Source organism: Chiloscyllium punctatum, chromosome 40 (genome assembly GCF_047496795.1).
Source record: "Chiloscyllium punctatum isolate Juve2018m chromosome 40, sChiPun1.3, whole genome shotgun sequence".
In the NCBI taxonomy this organism is placed as follows: Eukaryota; Metazoa; Chordata; class Chondrichthyes; order Orectolobiformes; family Hemiscylliidae; genus Chiloscyllium; species Chiloscyllium punctatum.
In genome coordinates, this window is record NC_092778.1 from 2,633,129 (window position 1) to 2,645,252 (window position 12,124).

A 12,124-nucleotide genomic window follows, 5' to 3' on the forward strand; every position below is an offset into this window, starting at 1 on the left:
TTTCTAGTAATAAACACTATTTGAAGTCAAAAAGTGTGGCACTGGAAAAGCACATTCCTGATGAAGGGCTTATGCCTCAAACATCGATTCTCCTGCTCCTCAGATGGTGTCTGACCTGCTGTGCTTTTCCAATACCACACTTTTTGACTCTGATCTCTAGCATCGACAGTCCTCACTTTGTATTATTTGAAGTCAGTCACCCCCTGAGGAAATAAGGAATTTCAAATTAGTGATCAGCTCATCCCCACACTAAAAAACGGACATTTCCTGATACTTTCTTTGCATGCAGGGATTCAAGCCAAAGTAAGGTTTTTGGGTAAGAGGGCTGGGACAACTTGGTCACAGTATCCGTTGTTAAACTTTGGAATTTTCTTCTTCAAAAGACAGCAGAAGCAGAGTCTTTGAATTCCATTTTTTTAAGACAGAGGTCAATATATTCTCAATAAGCATAGGGTAGACAGAAATGAGTCATTAGGTCAGCCATCACCTTATTGAATAGCAAAGCAGGTTGAGAACCAGGGGCCTACACCTCCTTCTAATGCATATGTATAAAGTGCATTTCCATTCCCATTTTAAAATCATACATTTTTATTGATCTTGATATATTATGGCTGGAAGGAACATTTTTGTCAAAGTTTTTCATCTCAAACAGATCTGAGCAATTCACAAGAATTACCAGCATAAAGGAAAAACAATATTTATATTATTTAAGGGGAGACTCCTTATTAGTTGGCAAGTGGACTCCTTATTGGTAGAGGCATTGCTATGGATAACGTGCCAATTAATTGTGGCACATTTGCATCTACTAGAAGCTGCATATATTAATGAACAGGCCCTGATCTTTGGAAAGTTAACATGTGCACTCTGTACTTATTTCAACACAACAATATAGGCGACAGCCATTCTCTGCTTCATTTTTCAGAGCAATGCTGGAGCAAAGTCAAAATGGGCTAAAATTTAAAAAAAAATTTGACTGACTGCCCGCCATTATTAGTTAGCACATTTTTCATGGCAATGTCCCAAGTAATCAGAGTACAGTAGGCAATCAATCAGAAATTTCCTCTGATGCATTTTCCCTTGACTTTGGTAATTCGTGAATTATCCTGATCCATGCAAGATGAAAAGCTTCAACAAGTTGCATCATTTACAGAAATTCCTAAACTCTGTACTACCAAGCAGCTATTCATATATTATTTTTAATTGATTTGCAGTGAATGAGATTAAATATTAAAACATTGGACATCTGGAAAGTTTAAGCAGCAGAAGATTGAAAACTAAGGTTCTCTAGCTCCACTGCTGGGAGTAGATTATAATTACAGAATGACAAATATAAGCAGCTTTCATTAAGACACACTTGCTTTTATAGTGAGATTTTCACATCACTGGATGTTCAAAGCACTTTACAGCCAGAGAATTACTTTACGAAATGTAATAACTGCTGTAATGTACCAGCTGATTTGCAGTCAGCAAACTCCCATAAAAAGAAAAGTAATAATGACCAGATAATGCTTTTTTCGCAATATTGATCAAATATTCACTAGGATGTCAGGGATCTCAGTTCTTCTTCATAGAAAGCTTCTTTTTAATTCATTCATGGGAAGTGACCACTGCTGGCTGGACTAGTATTTGCACATCCCTATCCAGCCTTTAGATGGTGGCAAGATACCTTCTTGAATAGCAACAGCCGATTTGGTGTAGGCAGATCCACAATGCTTTTAGAAAGGTAGTTCCCAGATTTTGTCCTAACGACATTGAAGGTACAGCAATAGGAAGATGTGTGGCTTACAGGGAAACTTGCAGGCAATGTTCCCAAATATCTGCTGCCCTTGCCCTTCGTAATAGTGACAGTCATATGTTTGGAAGATACATTCTTAGGGGACTTGGTGAATTTCTGCAATGCATCTTGTAAATTGTATCATAGAATCCCTACAGTATGGAAGCAGGCCATTCAGCCAGAGTCCACACTTGACCCTCTGAAGAGCATTTCCCATGGCTATTCCACCTAGCCTGAACTTCCCAGGACACTGGGCAATTTTAGCATGGCCAAACCACCTAACCTGCACATCTTTGGACTGTGGAAGGAAACCAACATAGACAGGGGAGAATGTGCAAACTCCACAAAGACAGTCACTCAAGGGTAGAATCAAACCCAGGTCCCTTACACTGAGACAGCAGTGCTAACCACTGAGCTGGTGTTTTATTTTGGAAATTTGCAATATCCTCTCCTCCTGGTCCATGCAACCACATCACTCCGTTACATCGCACCCCTCAAAGTGATCAGAAGTCCTTCAATTTGACAGTGACGTCTAATCAGGGGTGAGAAACTGCCCTGGGTCTTCATGTGACTGTCCTGATTTTTGGACACATAGGGCAGGTTGCCTGAGGTAATGGAATCTGGATGACAGGATTTGCTTCCTTTCCTTGTCTGCTGCCACTCTGCATCAATAAGACATGGGGTGCAAAAGGCTAATGCAACTTGATGGACAAGTCATCAATGGGCAGCGAGCTCTTGCCAGATTTTCAAAACATTGCCCCTTACAAAAATGGCATCCACACTTGTGCCCTCGATAACGATGATGGACAGTCCAGAGACCTGTCCCTGGACAAAAGCCTGTGGCTGTCATCCCATTTGGTGCAAATGGGGGCCCAGGAATTTCTTCTTGAAACTTGCATAAGACACTTACAAACTCTCCCCTTCCACCTGCTGATCCATTTCATTTTCACCATTTGCAGAGCCAAAACAAATTCCTTTGTCCATAGCTATCGCTCACTTGGCACATGTGCACTGCTGCTACTGAGTGTTGGGGGTGGAGAGATTGAATGTTTATGGATGTGGTGCCAATCAAGCAGGCTGCTTTGTCCCGGATGGTATCAAGTTTTGAGCACTGTTGAATTGGAGCGGCACTCATCCAGAGAAGTTTTGAATTGAATTAAATTAGCTTTATTGTCACATGTACTCACAAGTACAGAGAAAAATTTACAAATCATCACTTATGGTGACTTGTATCAGAGAGTACTCCATCACAATGCTGACTTTTACATTGCAGATGGTGGACAGACTTTGGGGATTCAGGTGGTTAGTTACTTGCCACCTCATTATGAACTTTTGAGTGCTCTTGTTGCCATGGCATTTATATGGCTAGTCCAGTTTAGTTTCTGATCAATGCAACTCCCAGGATGCCAATAATGGAGGATTCAGTTTTGGTAATACTATTCAATGTGACCGGGTGATGGTAAGATTCTCTATTAATGGAGATGACCGTTGCACGGCACATTTGTGGTATGAATGTTATTTGCCATTTGTCAGCCCAAACCTGGATATTGTTCAGGTCTTGCTGCATTTGTACATGATTGTTCCAGTCTGAGGAGCCACAAATGTTGCTGAGCGTTCAACAATCACCATCGAACTTCCCAACTTCTGACTTTACGATGGAGGGAAGGTCATTGATTAAGCAGCTGAAGGCAGTTGGACCTAGGGCTCTTGTGGCACAGGGGTAGTGTCTTAACTCTGAAGCAGGAGGCCCAGGTTCAAATCCCACCTGCTCCAGATGCTCATAATAACAGCACTGAACTGATTGATTCAAAAATATCCACCCTGTGGAACTCCTGCAATGCAGTCCAGGAGTTGAGACAACTGACCTCCAACAACTGCAACCATCTTCCTTTGTGTCAGGTACGATTCCAGAGTATTTTCTTCACAATTCCCATGTACGCAAGTTTTGCTGGGGCACCTGCTGCTACACTGTCAAATACAGCCTTGATGTGAAGGGCAGTGACTCTCACCTTCCCTCTGGATTTCAGCTCCTTGGTTTGAATCAAGGTTATAATAAAGTAATGAACTGAGTGGCCCAAGTGAAACCAAAACTAAACATCTGTGAGCAAGTTATTGCTCTACCAGTGTTTCACAGCACTATTGATGATCCCTTCACTGATGGGAGTAGTAAATGGCCAGGTTGGTTTTGCCAATATTTTCTAATCAATCTGTTCAGAGATGTTATTACACAATGAAGGCAGGACTTGAACCTAGGCCTCCAGATCTAGCAGTTGGGACACGATCACCATGCCACTAGAGCCCTTCAGGTTGTATTGTCCTATATTTTTTAAGTGCAAGACTCACCTAGGCAATTTTCCACATTGTTGGATAGATGCCAGTGTTGTAGTTGTACTGGTGCAACTGAAACATACATTTCAATACTGTATTAATTGTGTTAATGGGCACTTTTGCATTCATCTAAACAGGAAGATAAAGCCATGGTGTAACATTTCATCCAAAATATAGTAAATCTAACAGTGCAATGTTCCCTATTATACATACAGGTATTAGCATTTATAATTTAAAAACTGACATGACAGGGAAAGTTACTTTGTAGGCAGGTATACCACACAGATGCAATATCAATTAAACATGCATTATAGCTATTCCTTCCCACGTCCAAATAGTGAATCTGTAAGCAGAAACCATTGAGAGTGCTGATCTGACCTGAGAAGTTTCTGCCTTTAAGTTATGTTTTCATTGACAACTGCCATCATCCAAGTCTGACTGGTTGTGGCCAATATGATTGTATTCAGTCTCAAACACTCAATAAACATGATAAGTGGTGTAGAGTAGTGATGGGAGGGGAACAGAGATGGACAAAGTGTGCAGTGTTGAAATGTACAAATAATAACATGCTCCTCAAGGTACGAATGTGAAGTACTGCAACTGGAATTTCAATTGTAAATTAAAAAGCCAATGGACCCCCATTTCACGATTTGTTCCCTGAATTTATCACATCAGTGGGGTATAGACAGGGGTTAAGTCAGAAGACGAGAAGGTGCAATGGAGGGGGGACATAGTTTGCGAGAGAGGAAAGTTGGACATAAACAGTACAAGGAGAACACGCTTTCTCCCAGGAGTATGTGGTTAGAAGGTCGGCAATGGGGGCTTGATGGAGATGCTCGGAGACTGTGAGTGAGAGTCGCCGGGTCACAGGATGGAGAGGCTCCCCCTTTAACCTCCGGCCCTGCCAGACTGACCCGAGCCTTTACTCAGGCCTAACGCCTCAGATGTTCCACTGAAGCCAAGGTCAGGGCCTGTCCTGGAGCCTGAGCCAGGGTGTCACGTTACCTTCCTCCCCAACGCCACTCGGGGACACCACAGACTGCCTCTCTGCCGTATTCTCGGAATTCATCAGGACTTCCTCTCCCTTGTCGCAAGGACCACAAAATGGCGGTTTACGACCTGCCGCCAAAGGTGGAGCCAGCGGTGGAGCGGACACGTGTCACTGCGGCTGCGCAGACTGAGGCACGCTGGGAAATGTAGTTCACCCATTCATTGTGGAACAGAGTACAATTACACAACACCAGGTTATAGCTATTGACCTGATGAAGGAGTAGCACTCCGAAAGCCAGTCATAGAGTCATAGAGATGTACAGCATGGAAACAGACCCTTCGGTCCAACCCATCCATGCCGACCAGATATCCCAATCTTCCAAATAAATCTGTTGGACTATAACCTGGTGTTGTGTGATTTTTAACTTTGTCCACCCCAGTCCAACACCGGCATCTCCTCATCATAGTACAATTACCAATCTCAGTTTCATTTAAAATTATAAGTGAGGGGGGATGGAGTCTTGTAGGTTGATCTCTAATATTTGTTTTGTAATCAAATTAATCACATTAATTGAAAATCTCAGTTATCAATGAGATCCGATTATATAATTGATTGTTTAGTGTTTTTTCCTGCCCAGCGAAACTTGACCAAATCCCACTTCTGCAGTGGAGTGTGCTGAAAATGCATGGTTGGTCGACTCTGGTGTTATAAACAATTTCCCTGGGATTAATACCCGCATCTTGGAGACTAACTTCATGGGGATAAAATGAGGGACACCACCGGAGGACTAGGTGGGTGTCTGCTGCCAAGATTGATGGGAAGGTGTTCGGGTGAGCGTGGTACAAGATGTGATCACAGCGGTGAGTGGAACAAACAACGCTCGAAAAACTGGGGAGGTGGTGGACAGGTTCAGGGAAGAATCCAGTTTAGATTACCCTGCGCAAGCCCTCTCCAGCTCAATTAGCTGAGACGAGAGTACGTAGAAAACACAGAATGGAGTTTGGGGTTCAGGGGTATCTCAGTAAGATCTGGCAGAATCTAAGAAGAAAGTTAACATTTCGAGTTCGGTATGATTTCTTCAAAACCTAGAGAAAACAACCTGACAAATCGTACACTTGTTCAGCAAAGATGTTTCTCTCCTGTCATTACTCAATTTGAATATAATAGCTACAGCCTTTGGTCTTTGTATTATTTATTATAGACAGTTGCTCTTAGTAGCTATGAAACTATCACCCATTGTGGTAAAAAAGAATCTGGGAAAGGTAGGCTGGCCTATATTCATTGGAGCTGCGAAGAATGAGAAGTATTGAAACGTTCTGAAGGGGCTCCACAGCAAAGTTGCTGCAAAGACTATGTCCATTGTTACAGAATCCAGATGGGAGTGGGACGGTTTAAAAATAAGGATAAAATCAACGTGATGTAGAAACTCAGCAGGTCTGGCAAGGCCTGAACTGCTGTACTCTTCCAGCACCACTAATCCAGAAACTGGTTTCCAGTGTCTGCAGTCATTGTTTTTACCCAGTTGATTTTAACCCTACTGCGAATCCTCTTGCAAGGATGCTTGCCTTGAAGAAGTTTTCCTCCTCTCTCTACAAGAATCTCAGGGAGTCCCTCTCCCACTGCAACTCCCAGGTCATTTCCTCTGCCCTGAAGCTCTTCAACCATGTCCTGAAACAAACTCTCTACCACAGCCACATTTGCTTTCTCAGTGCCTGCCTCCGTAACCAACTCATCCCACACGGACTCTGGACCACCTTTAAACCAGCAGAGTTTGGACCCGAACAGGACAAACAGTACAGACTACAGATTCAAAAACACCAGCAACGGTTCTCCCAACATTTCAACTCCCCCTCCCACTCTGCCGAGGTCATGGAGGTCCTGGGCCTCCTTCACCGCCGCTCCCTCACCACCAGATGCCTGGAGGAAGAACACCTCATCTTCTGCCTCGGAACACTTCAACCCCAGGGCATCAATGTGGACTTCAACAGTTTCCTCATTTCCCCTTCCCCCACCTCACCCTAGTTCCAAACTTCCAGCTCAGCACTGTCCCCATGACTTGTCCTACCTGCCTATCTTCTTTTCCACCTATCCACTCCACCCTCCTCCTTGATCTATCACCTTCATCCCCTCCCCCACTCACCTATTGTACTCTATGCTACTTTCTCCCCCCCCACCCCCCCACCCCCCAGCTTATCTCTCCACCCTTCAGGCTCTCTGCCTTTATTCCTGATGAAGGGCTTTTGCCCAAAACGCCGATTTTACTGCTCCTTGGATGCTGCCTGAACTGCTGTACTCTTCCAGCACCACTAATCCAGAATCTGGTTTCCAGCATCTGCAGTCATTGTTTTTACCTAACATCTATGGAGACAAAGTTGATGTTGAATGTGATATGATTCTTTTTAGGTTTCCCCAGCACTTTGTTTTTGTTTCAGATTCCCAGTATACACAGTCATTTTGCTTTTATTTGCATGTAGCTTGTATATGGAGTAAGGTAAACAAGCATGAAGCTGGAAGAACACAGCAAACCAGGCAGCATCAGGAGGTGGAGGAGCATCCTACTCAACCATCTTGGATTCCAGTAACTGCAGTTATTTTTAAGTAGTGAGACGATTACTCCAATAATGGGTGGGACATATGTGAATGGACGAGGTAAAAACAATGACTGCAGATGCTGGAAACCAGATTCTGGATTATTGGTGCTGGAAGAGCACAGCAGTTCAGGCAGCATCCAAGGAGCTTCGAAATCGACGTTTCGGGCAAAAGCCCTTCATCAGGAATAAATGGACGATGACCAGTGTGTAGAAATCTTGAGTGTGGTGCTGGAAAAGCACAGCAGGTCAGGCAGCATCCGAGGAACAGGAAAATCGACGTTTCGGGCAAAAACCCTTCATCAGGAATGAGGCTGGGTTCCAACCTTCCAGCTCAGCACCATCCTCATGACCTGTCCTACCTATCCATCTTCCTTCCCACCTATCCACTCCACCCTCCTGTCTAACCTATCACCTTTACCCCCACCTCCATCCACCTATTGCACTCTCAGCTGCCTTCACCCCAGCCCCATCCCGCTCCTATATATCTCCCCCCCCCCCCCCTCCCGGGGCTCCTTGATTCTCCATCTCCTCGGATGCTGCCTGACCCGCTGTGCTTCTCCAGCACCACATTCTCGACCCTAGCCTGCAGTCCTCCCTGTGGGTGTGTTGGGGTGGGGGGGGGGGGGGGTCGTGCTCTTTCTAGGAGGGGACGGGGTCCTGGCGGGCGGTACCTGTCGGTTGCGGTGGTAAGAGGGAACTGTCAACTGGGGGCGGGCCCAGAGTGTCCGGGGCGGGGTCTGCCTGTCCCGGGGCGGGGTCTTCCTGTCCGGGGGCGGGGTCTGCCGGTTTGGGGGCGGGGTCTGCCTGTCCGGGGGCGGGGTCTGCCTGTCCCGGGGCGGAGCCTGCCTGTCCGGGGGCGGGGTCTGCCTGTCCCGGGGCGGGGTCTGCCTGTCCCGGGGCGGGGTCTGCCTGTCCCGGGGCGGGGTCTGGGCGGGGTCTGCCTGTCCGGGGGCGGGGTCTGGGCGGGGTCTGCCTGTCCCGGGGCGGGGTCTGCCTGTCCCGGGGCGGGGTCTGGCTGTCCGGGGGCGGGGTCTGGGCGGGGTCTGCCTGTCCCGGGGCGGGGTCTGCCTGTCCCGGGGCGGGGTCTGCCTGTCCCGGGGCGGGGTCTGGGCGGGGTCTGCCTGTCCGGGGGCGGGGTCTGGGCGGGGTCTGCCTGTCCCGGGGCGGGGTCTGCCTGTCTGGGGGCGGGGTCTGCCTGTCCGGGGGCGGGGTCTGCCTGTCCCGGGGCGGGGTCTGCCTGTCCGGGGGCGGGGTCTGGGCGGGGTCTGCCTGTCCCGGGGCGGGGTCTGCCTGTCCCGGGGCGGGGTCTGCCTGGTCACTTCTCCGGTTCCGGAGCAGGCGGCCTCCCCACCTTGGTGATGTCTGCCGGTTGTGTTCACTTGTCCGGGGCTCTGTGCTCCGAGCTCCTGGCGTCGGTCGATACCCTGTTGTTTGATTGTGATGGGGTTCTGTGGAAAGGGGACAGCCCGATCCCCGGGGCCGTGCAGTTTATTAACCGGCTGCAGGAGCGGGGGAAGCGGGTCTTCTTCCTGACCAATAACAGCAGCAAGAGCAGGCAGATGTACGGGGAGAAGCTGCACGGCCTGGGCTTCCGGGCTCGCCCTGAACAGGTCTACGGCACCGCGCCCTGCACCGCACTCTATTTACGGCAGGAGGCCAAGCTCCGAGGCTCCGTCTACCTGATCGGCGGCGCAGCCCTCCGCGGGGAGCTAGGGGCACAAGGCATCGTCTGCTCGGGCTCTGGACCCGGTCCGGAGCTCACCCCCGGACCCGGGCCCATGCAGGCTTGGGAGGCCGAACCCCTTGATCCGTCTGTGGGCGCCGTGCTGATCGGCTTCGACGAGCACTTCACTTACATGAAGCTGTGCCGGGCCGCCCGCTACCTGCGGGATCCCTCCTGTATCTTCCTGGCCACGAATACCGACACCCTGCTCCCAACGGAGGGAGGTGGGATCCCGGGTAAGAACTGACAAGAGGAACAGAAGCACTTCGAGAAACCGGGTTTGGAGAGCAGTGAAGGATTGTGCAAGGCGACTGGATTTCAGGAAGTGAACAAGTCAAAAGCTGTTGTTGCACCGTATTACTGTGGTGTTTTAGAGATTAACTTTCAGCGGAGTCTATAATTTATTGGGTCTAATTCTCAGTCTGAAACACTGACAAATTAGTTCGGAAAATTGTATGTTAGAGTCAGTTAGCTGGTGAAAATTGCGTTATTGAATCAATTGAGCACACTGAAATAAGATTAATCGGCCTCGCCAGTTTCAAGGGCATACCGATACCTTTATTGTGAAATTAAAATATGGCGAGAATGTTATTTCACTGTGTTCCAACAGCACCCCATCAGTACTGTCAGCTGAAATCCAACTGCGACATGTCCCGTATTTGCTTGATGTTTGGCTGAGAGTTGATTCAGTTAGTTTTCTGTCAGTGAACACTTGCTTGTTCGCTATGTTTATTGTCCTGAAGTTTCTACATTAGTACAGTTTGGGACTATAGATTAATTAGATTAGATTAGATTAGATTACTTACAGTGTGGAAACAGGCCCTTCGGCCCAACAAGTCCACACCGCCCCGCCGAAGCGCAACCCACCCATACCCCTACATTTACCCCTTACCTAACACTACGGGCAATTTAGCATGGCCAATTCACATGAATGTGTGATTCATCTTTGGACTGGAAACCGGAGCACCCGGAGGAAACCCACGCAGACACGGGGAGAACATGCAAACTCCACACAGTCAGTCGCCTGAGGCGGGAATTGAACCTGGGTCTCTGGCTCAGTGCTAACCACTGCCACTGTGCCATCCTGAAATGTACTGTGAAATTAACGGGCAGAAACGGTTCTGCTGGTTTTTCAAGTCTACTCTAAACTCATGGCTCTACCAATTATTAGACATTTGTTATCCCCAACCCTGCTGCCAGTTAGTTTCTTGAAAGTAGCAAAAAAACTCAGGACTAATAGAAACATAATTTGGGAAATTCCTCTCTGATCCCTTCACGTAATCGATTAGTTTTTCTATGACAATTTGACTTCCTATTTCAACTGATTAATTGTCCCAATAGCTTTGTATTAATACTCTAATTAATCAGCTCCAATGTTTCCAGTGTTAACTATGGACTAGTGGGATACATGATTATGATAGCTTGATACTACTCCTGTTCTCTCTCCACAGGCACAGGCTGCTTGGTGAAGGCAGTTGAAGCAGCGTCAAATCGCACGGCTCATGTCATCGGCAAGCCCAGTGCTTTCATGTTCGATTGTATGGTGAAAGAGCATGGCATTGATCCAAGCAGGACAGTAATGGTGGGTGACCGGCTGGACACTGACATCCTTATGGGGTCCAATTGTGGCCTCCGCACCATCCTAACTCTGACTGGCGTTTCCACCCTAGAAGAGGCAATGGCCAATCAGAAAAGTGACTCCCCTGATCACCACAAGCTGGTTCCCAGCTATTATGTGGGCAGTGTAGCTGACCTGCTTCCAGCACTTGATTGATAAAATCCTGCTGATTTTATGCATGGGTTTTAATATATTATCATCTGTACTGTACAATCACTATTATGAATACCTCAGTGCAATGATGAGTGTTAAATGTTTTTGTATAAAGTTTATTTTAAATAGCAGTCTGCAATAATCATGTTATTTCTTCTAAATAAGGCTGAAAGAAAGGTGTATTTCAGTGGCAGGCCAGATGCACTTGTCTGTAATATTGCACATTGGGGTGGTAGGGTGCATCTTGTCTACATAGTACTACCTTCTAGGATGCAACTTTGGGTGTTATGTATCTGACAGGATGTTTTTGAATGCATTTAATCAAAATAAACTGTTACTGCTGTTCTGTTGTGATGCTGTAGTACTGTTACTTCCGGGGATTTATTATATTTTAAATGAAACATTGGATTTTAGAAGTGACAAAATTGACGATGGATGTCTATCATGATGTGCTAATGCTACATTATCAATGACACATTGTTATTGTTGTCCACAGCCATAGACTGTTGCCTGTATTAAATACTGTCAACCTTGAATAATATGTTTAAGAAAACACTGAGTAGCTCTATTTATTTCAGCTTAAATGGTGTGAGTGCAGTGTATGACTTAATCTTTGATTTGGATTGATATCTATCTGATTTGATGTTGAAAGTTCAATGTTATTAAATGGAATTCTATTATCTTAGTCTTTGGATGAATTGTTGATCTATTTCTGGGTTACAGAAGAACATGTATAGGACCAGCTATAGACCATTCAGCTCCTTGAATCCAGTGCATTTTGTAATTGAGATTATGGCTAATCTTCTTCTTGAACACCATGTTCTTGCTCTATTCCCATATTCATTGATTTTTTTTTTAAAATGGAGAATCTTGTCAATCTCAGTTTGAATATACTCCCTGACTAAACCGTTATGGAGCCCTCTGGGCTGCAGTATTCCAAGAATTC

General features: G+C 46.5%; 2 protein-coding genes across 3 annotated transcripts in view; one reads left to right on the plus strand and one right to left on the minus strand.

Moving 5' to 3' along the window:
• The window catches only part of e4f1 (E4F transcription factor 1), a 39,765-nt gene extending 34,552 nt beyond the window's left edge, over positions 1–5,213 (minus strand). Inside the window, exons 1-2 of one of the 2 annotated variants that reach the window (XM_072559166.1) lie at positions 5,108–5,201; positions 4,118–4,174 (exon numbers count right to left, since the gene is read on the minus strand). In XM_072559166.1, the coding sequence (XP_072415267.1) occupies positions 4,118–4,174; positions 5,108–5,171 (121 nt within the window). In that variant the 5' untranslated portion in view covers positions 5,172–5,201. Of the gene's footprint in view, positions 1–4,117; positions 4,175–5,107 lie in introns of both variants that reach the window. The other variant, XM_072559167.1, reaches the window with a different exon arrangement.
• Positions 5,214–8,996: 3,783 nt separating this feature from the next.
• Positions 8,997–11,863, plus strand: pgp (phosphoglycolate phosphatase). The gene is made up of 2 exons (XM_072559168.1): positions 8,997–9,643; positions 10,859–11,863. The coding sequence occupies exons 1-2, from the start codon at positions 9,043–9,045 to the stop codon at positions 11,179–11,181; spliced, it is 924 nt and encodes a 307-aa protein (XP_072415269.1). The 5' UTR covers positions 8,997–9,042; the 3' UTR covers positions 11,182–11,863.
• The last annotated feature ends 261 nt before the right edge of the window (positions 11,864–12,124 follow it).

Bases quoted from the DNA above. Each gene is read 5' to 3' on its own strand.
- pgp (XM_072559168.1), top strand. From the start codon at position 9,043: ATGTCTGCCGGTTGTGTTCACTTGTCCGGGGCTCTGTGCTCCGAGCTC. The intron at 9,644-10,858 runs GTAAGAACTGAC...CTCTCTCCACAG, and splicing joins GGAGGGAGGTGGGATCCCGG to GCACAGGCTGCTTGGTGAAG.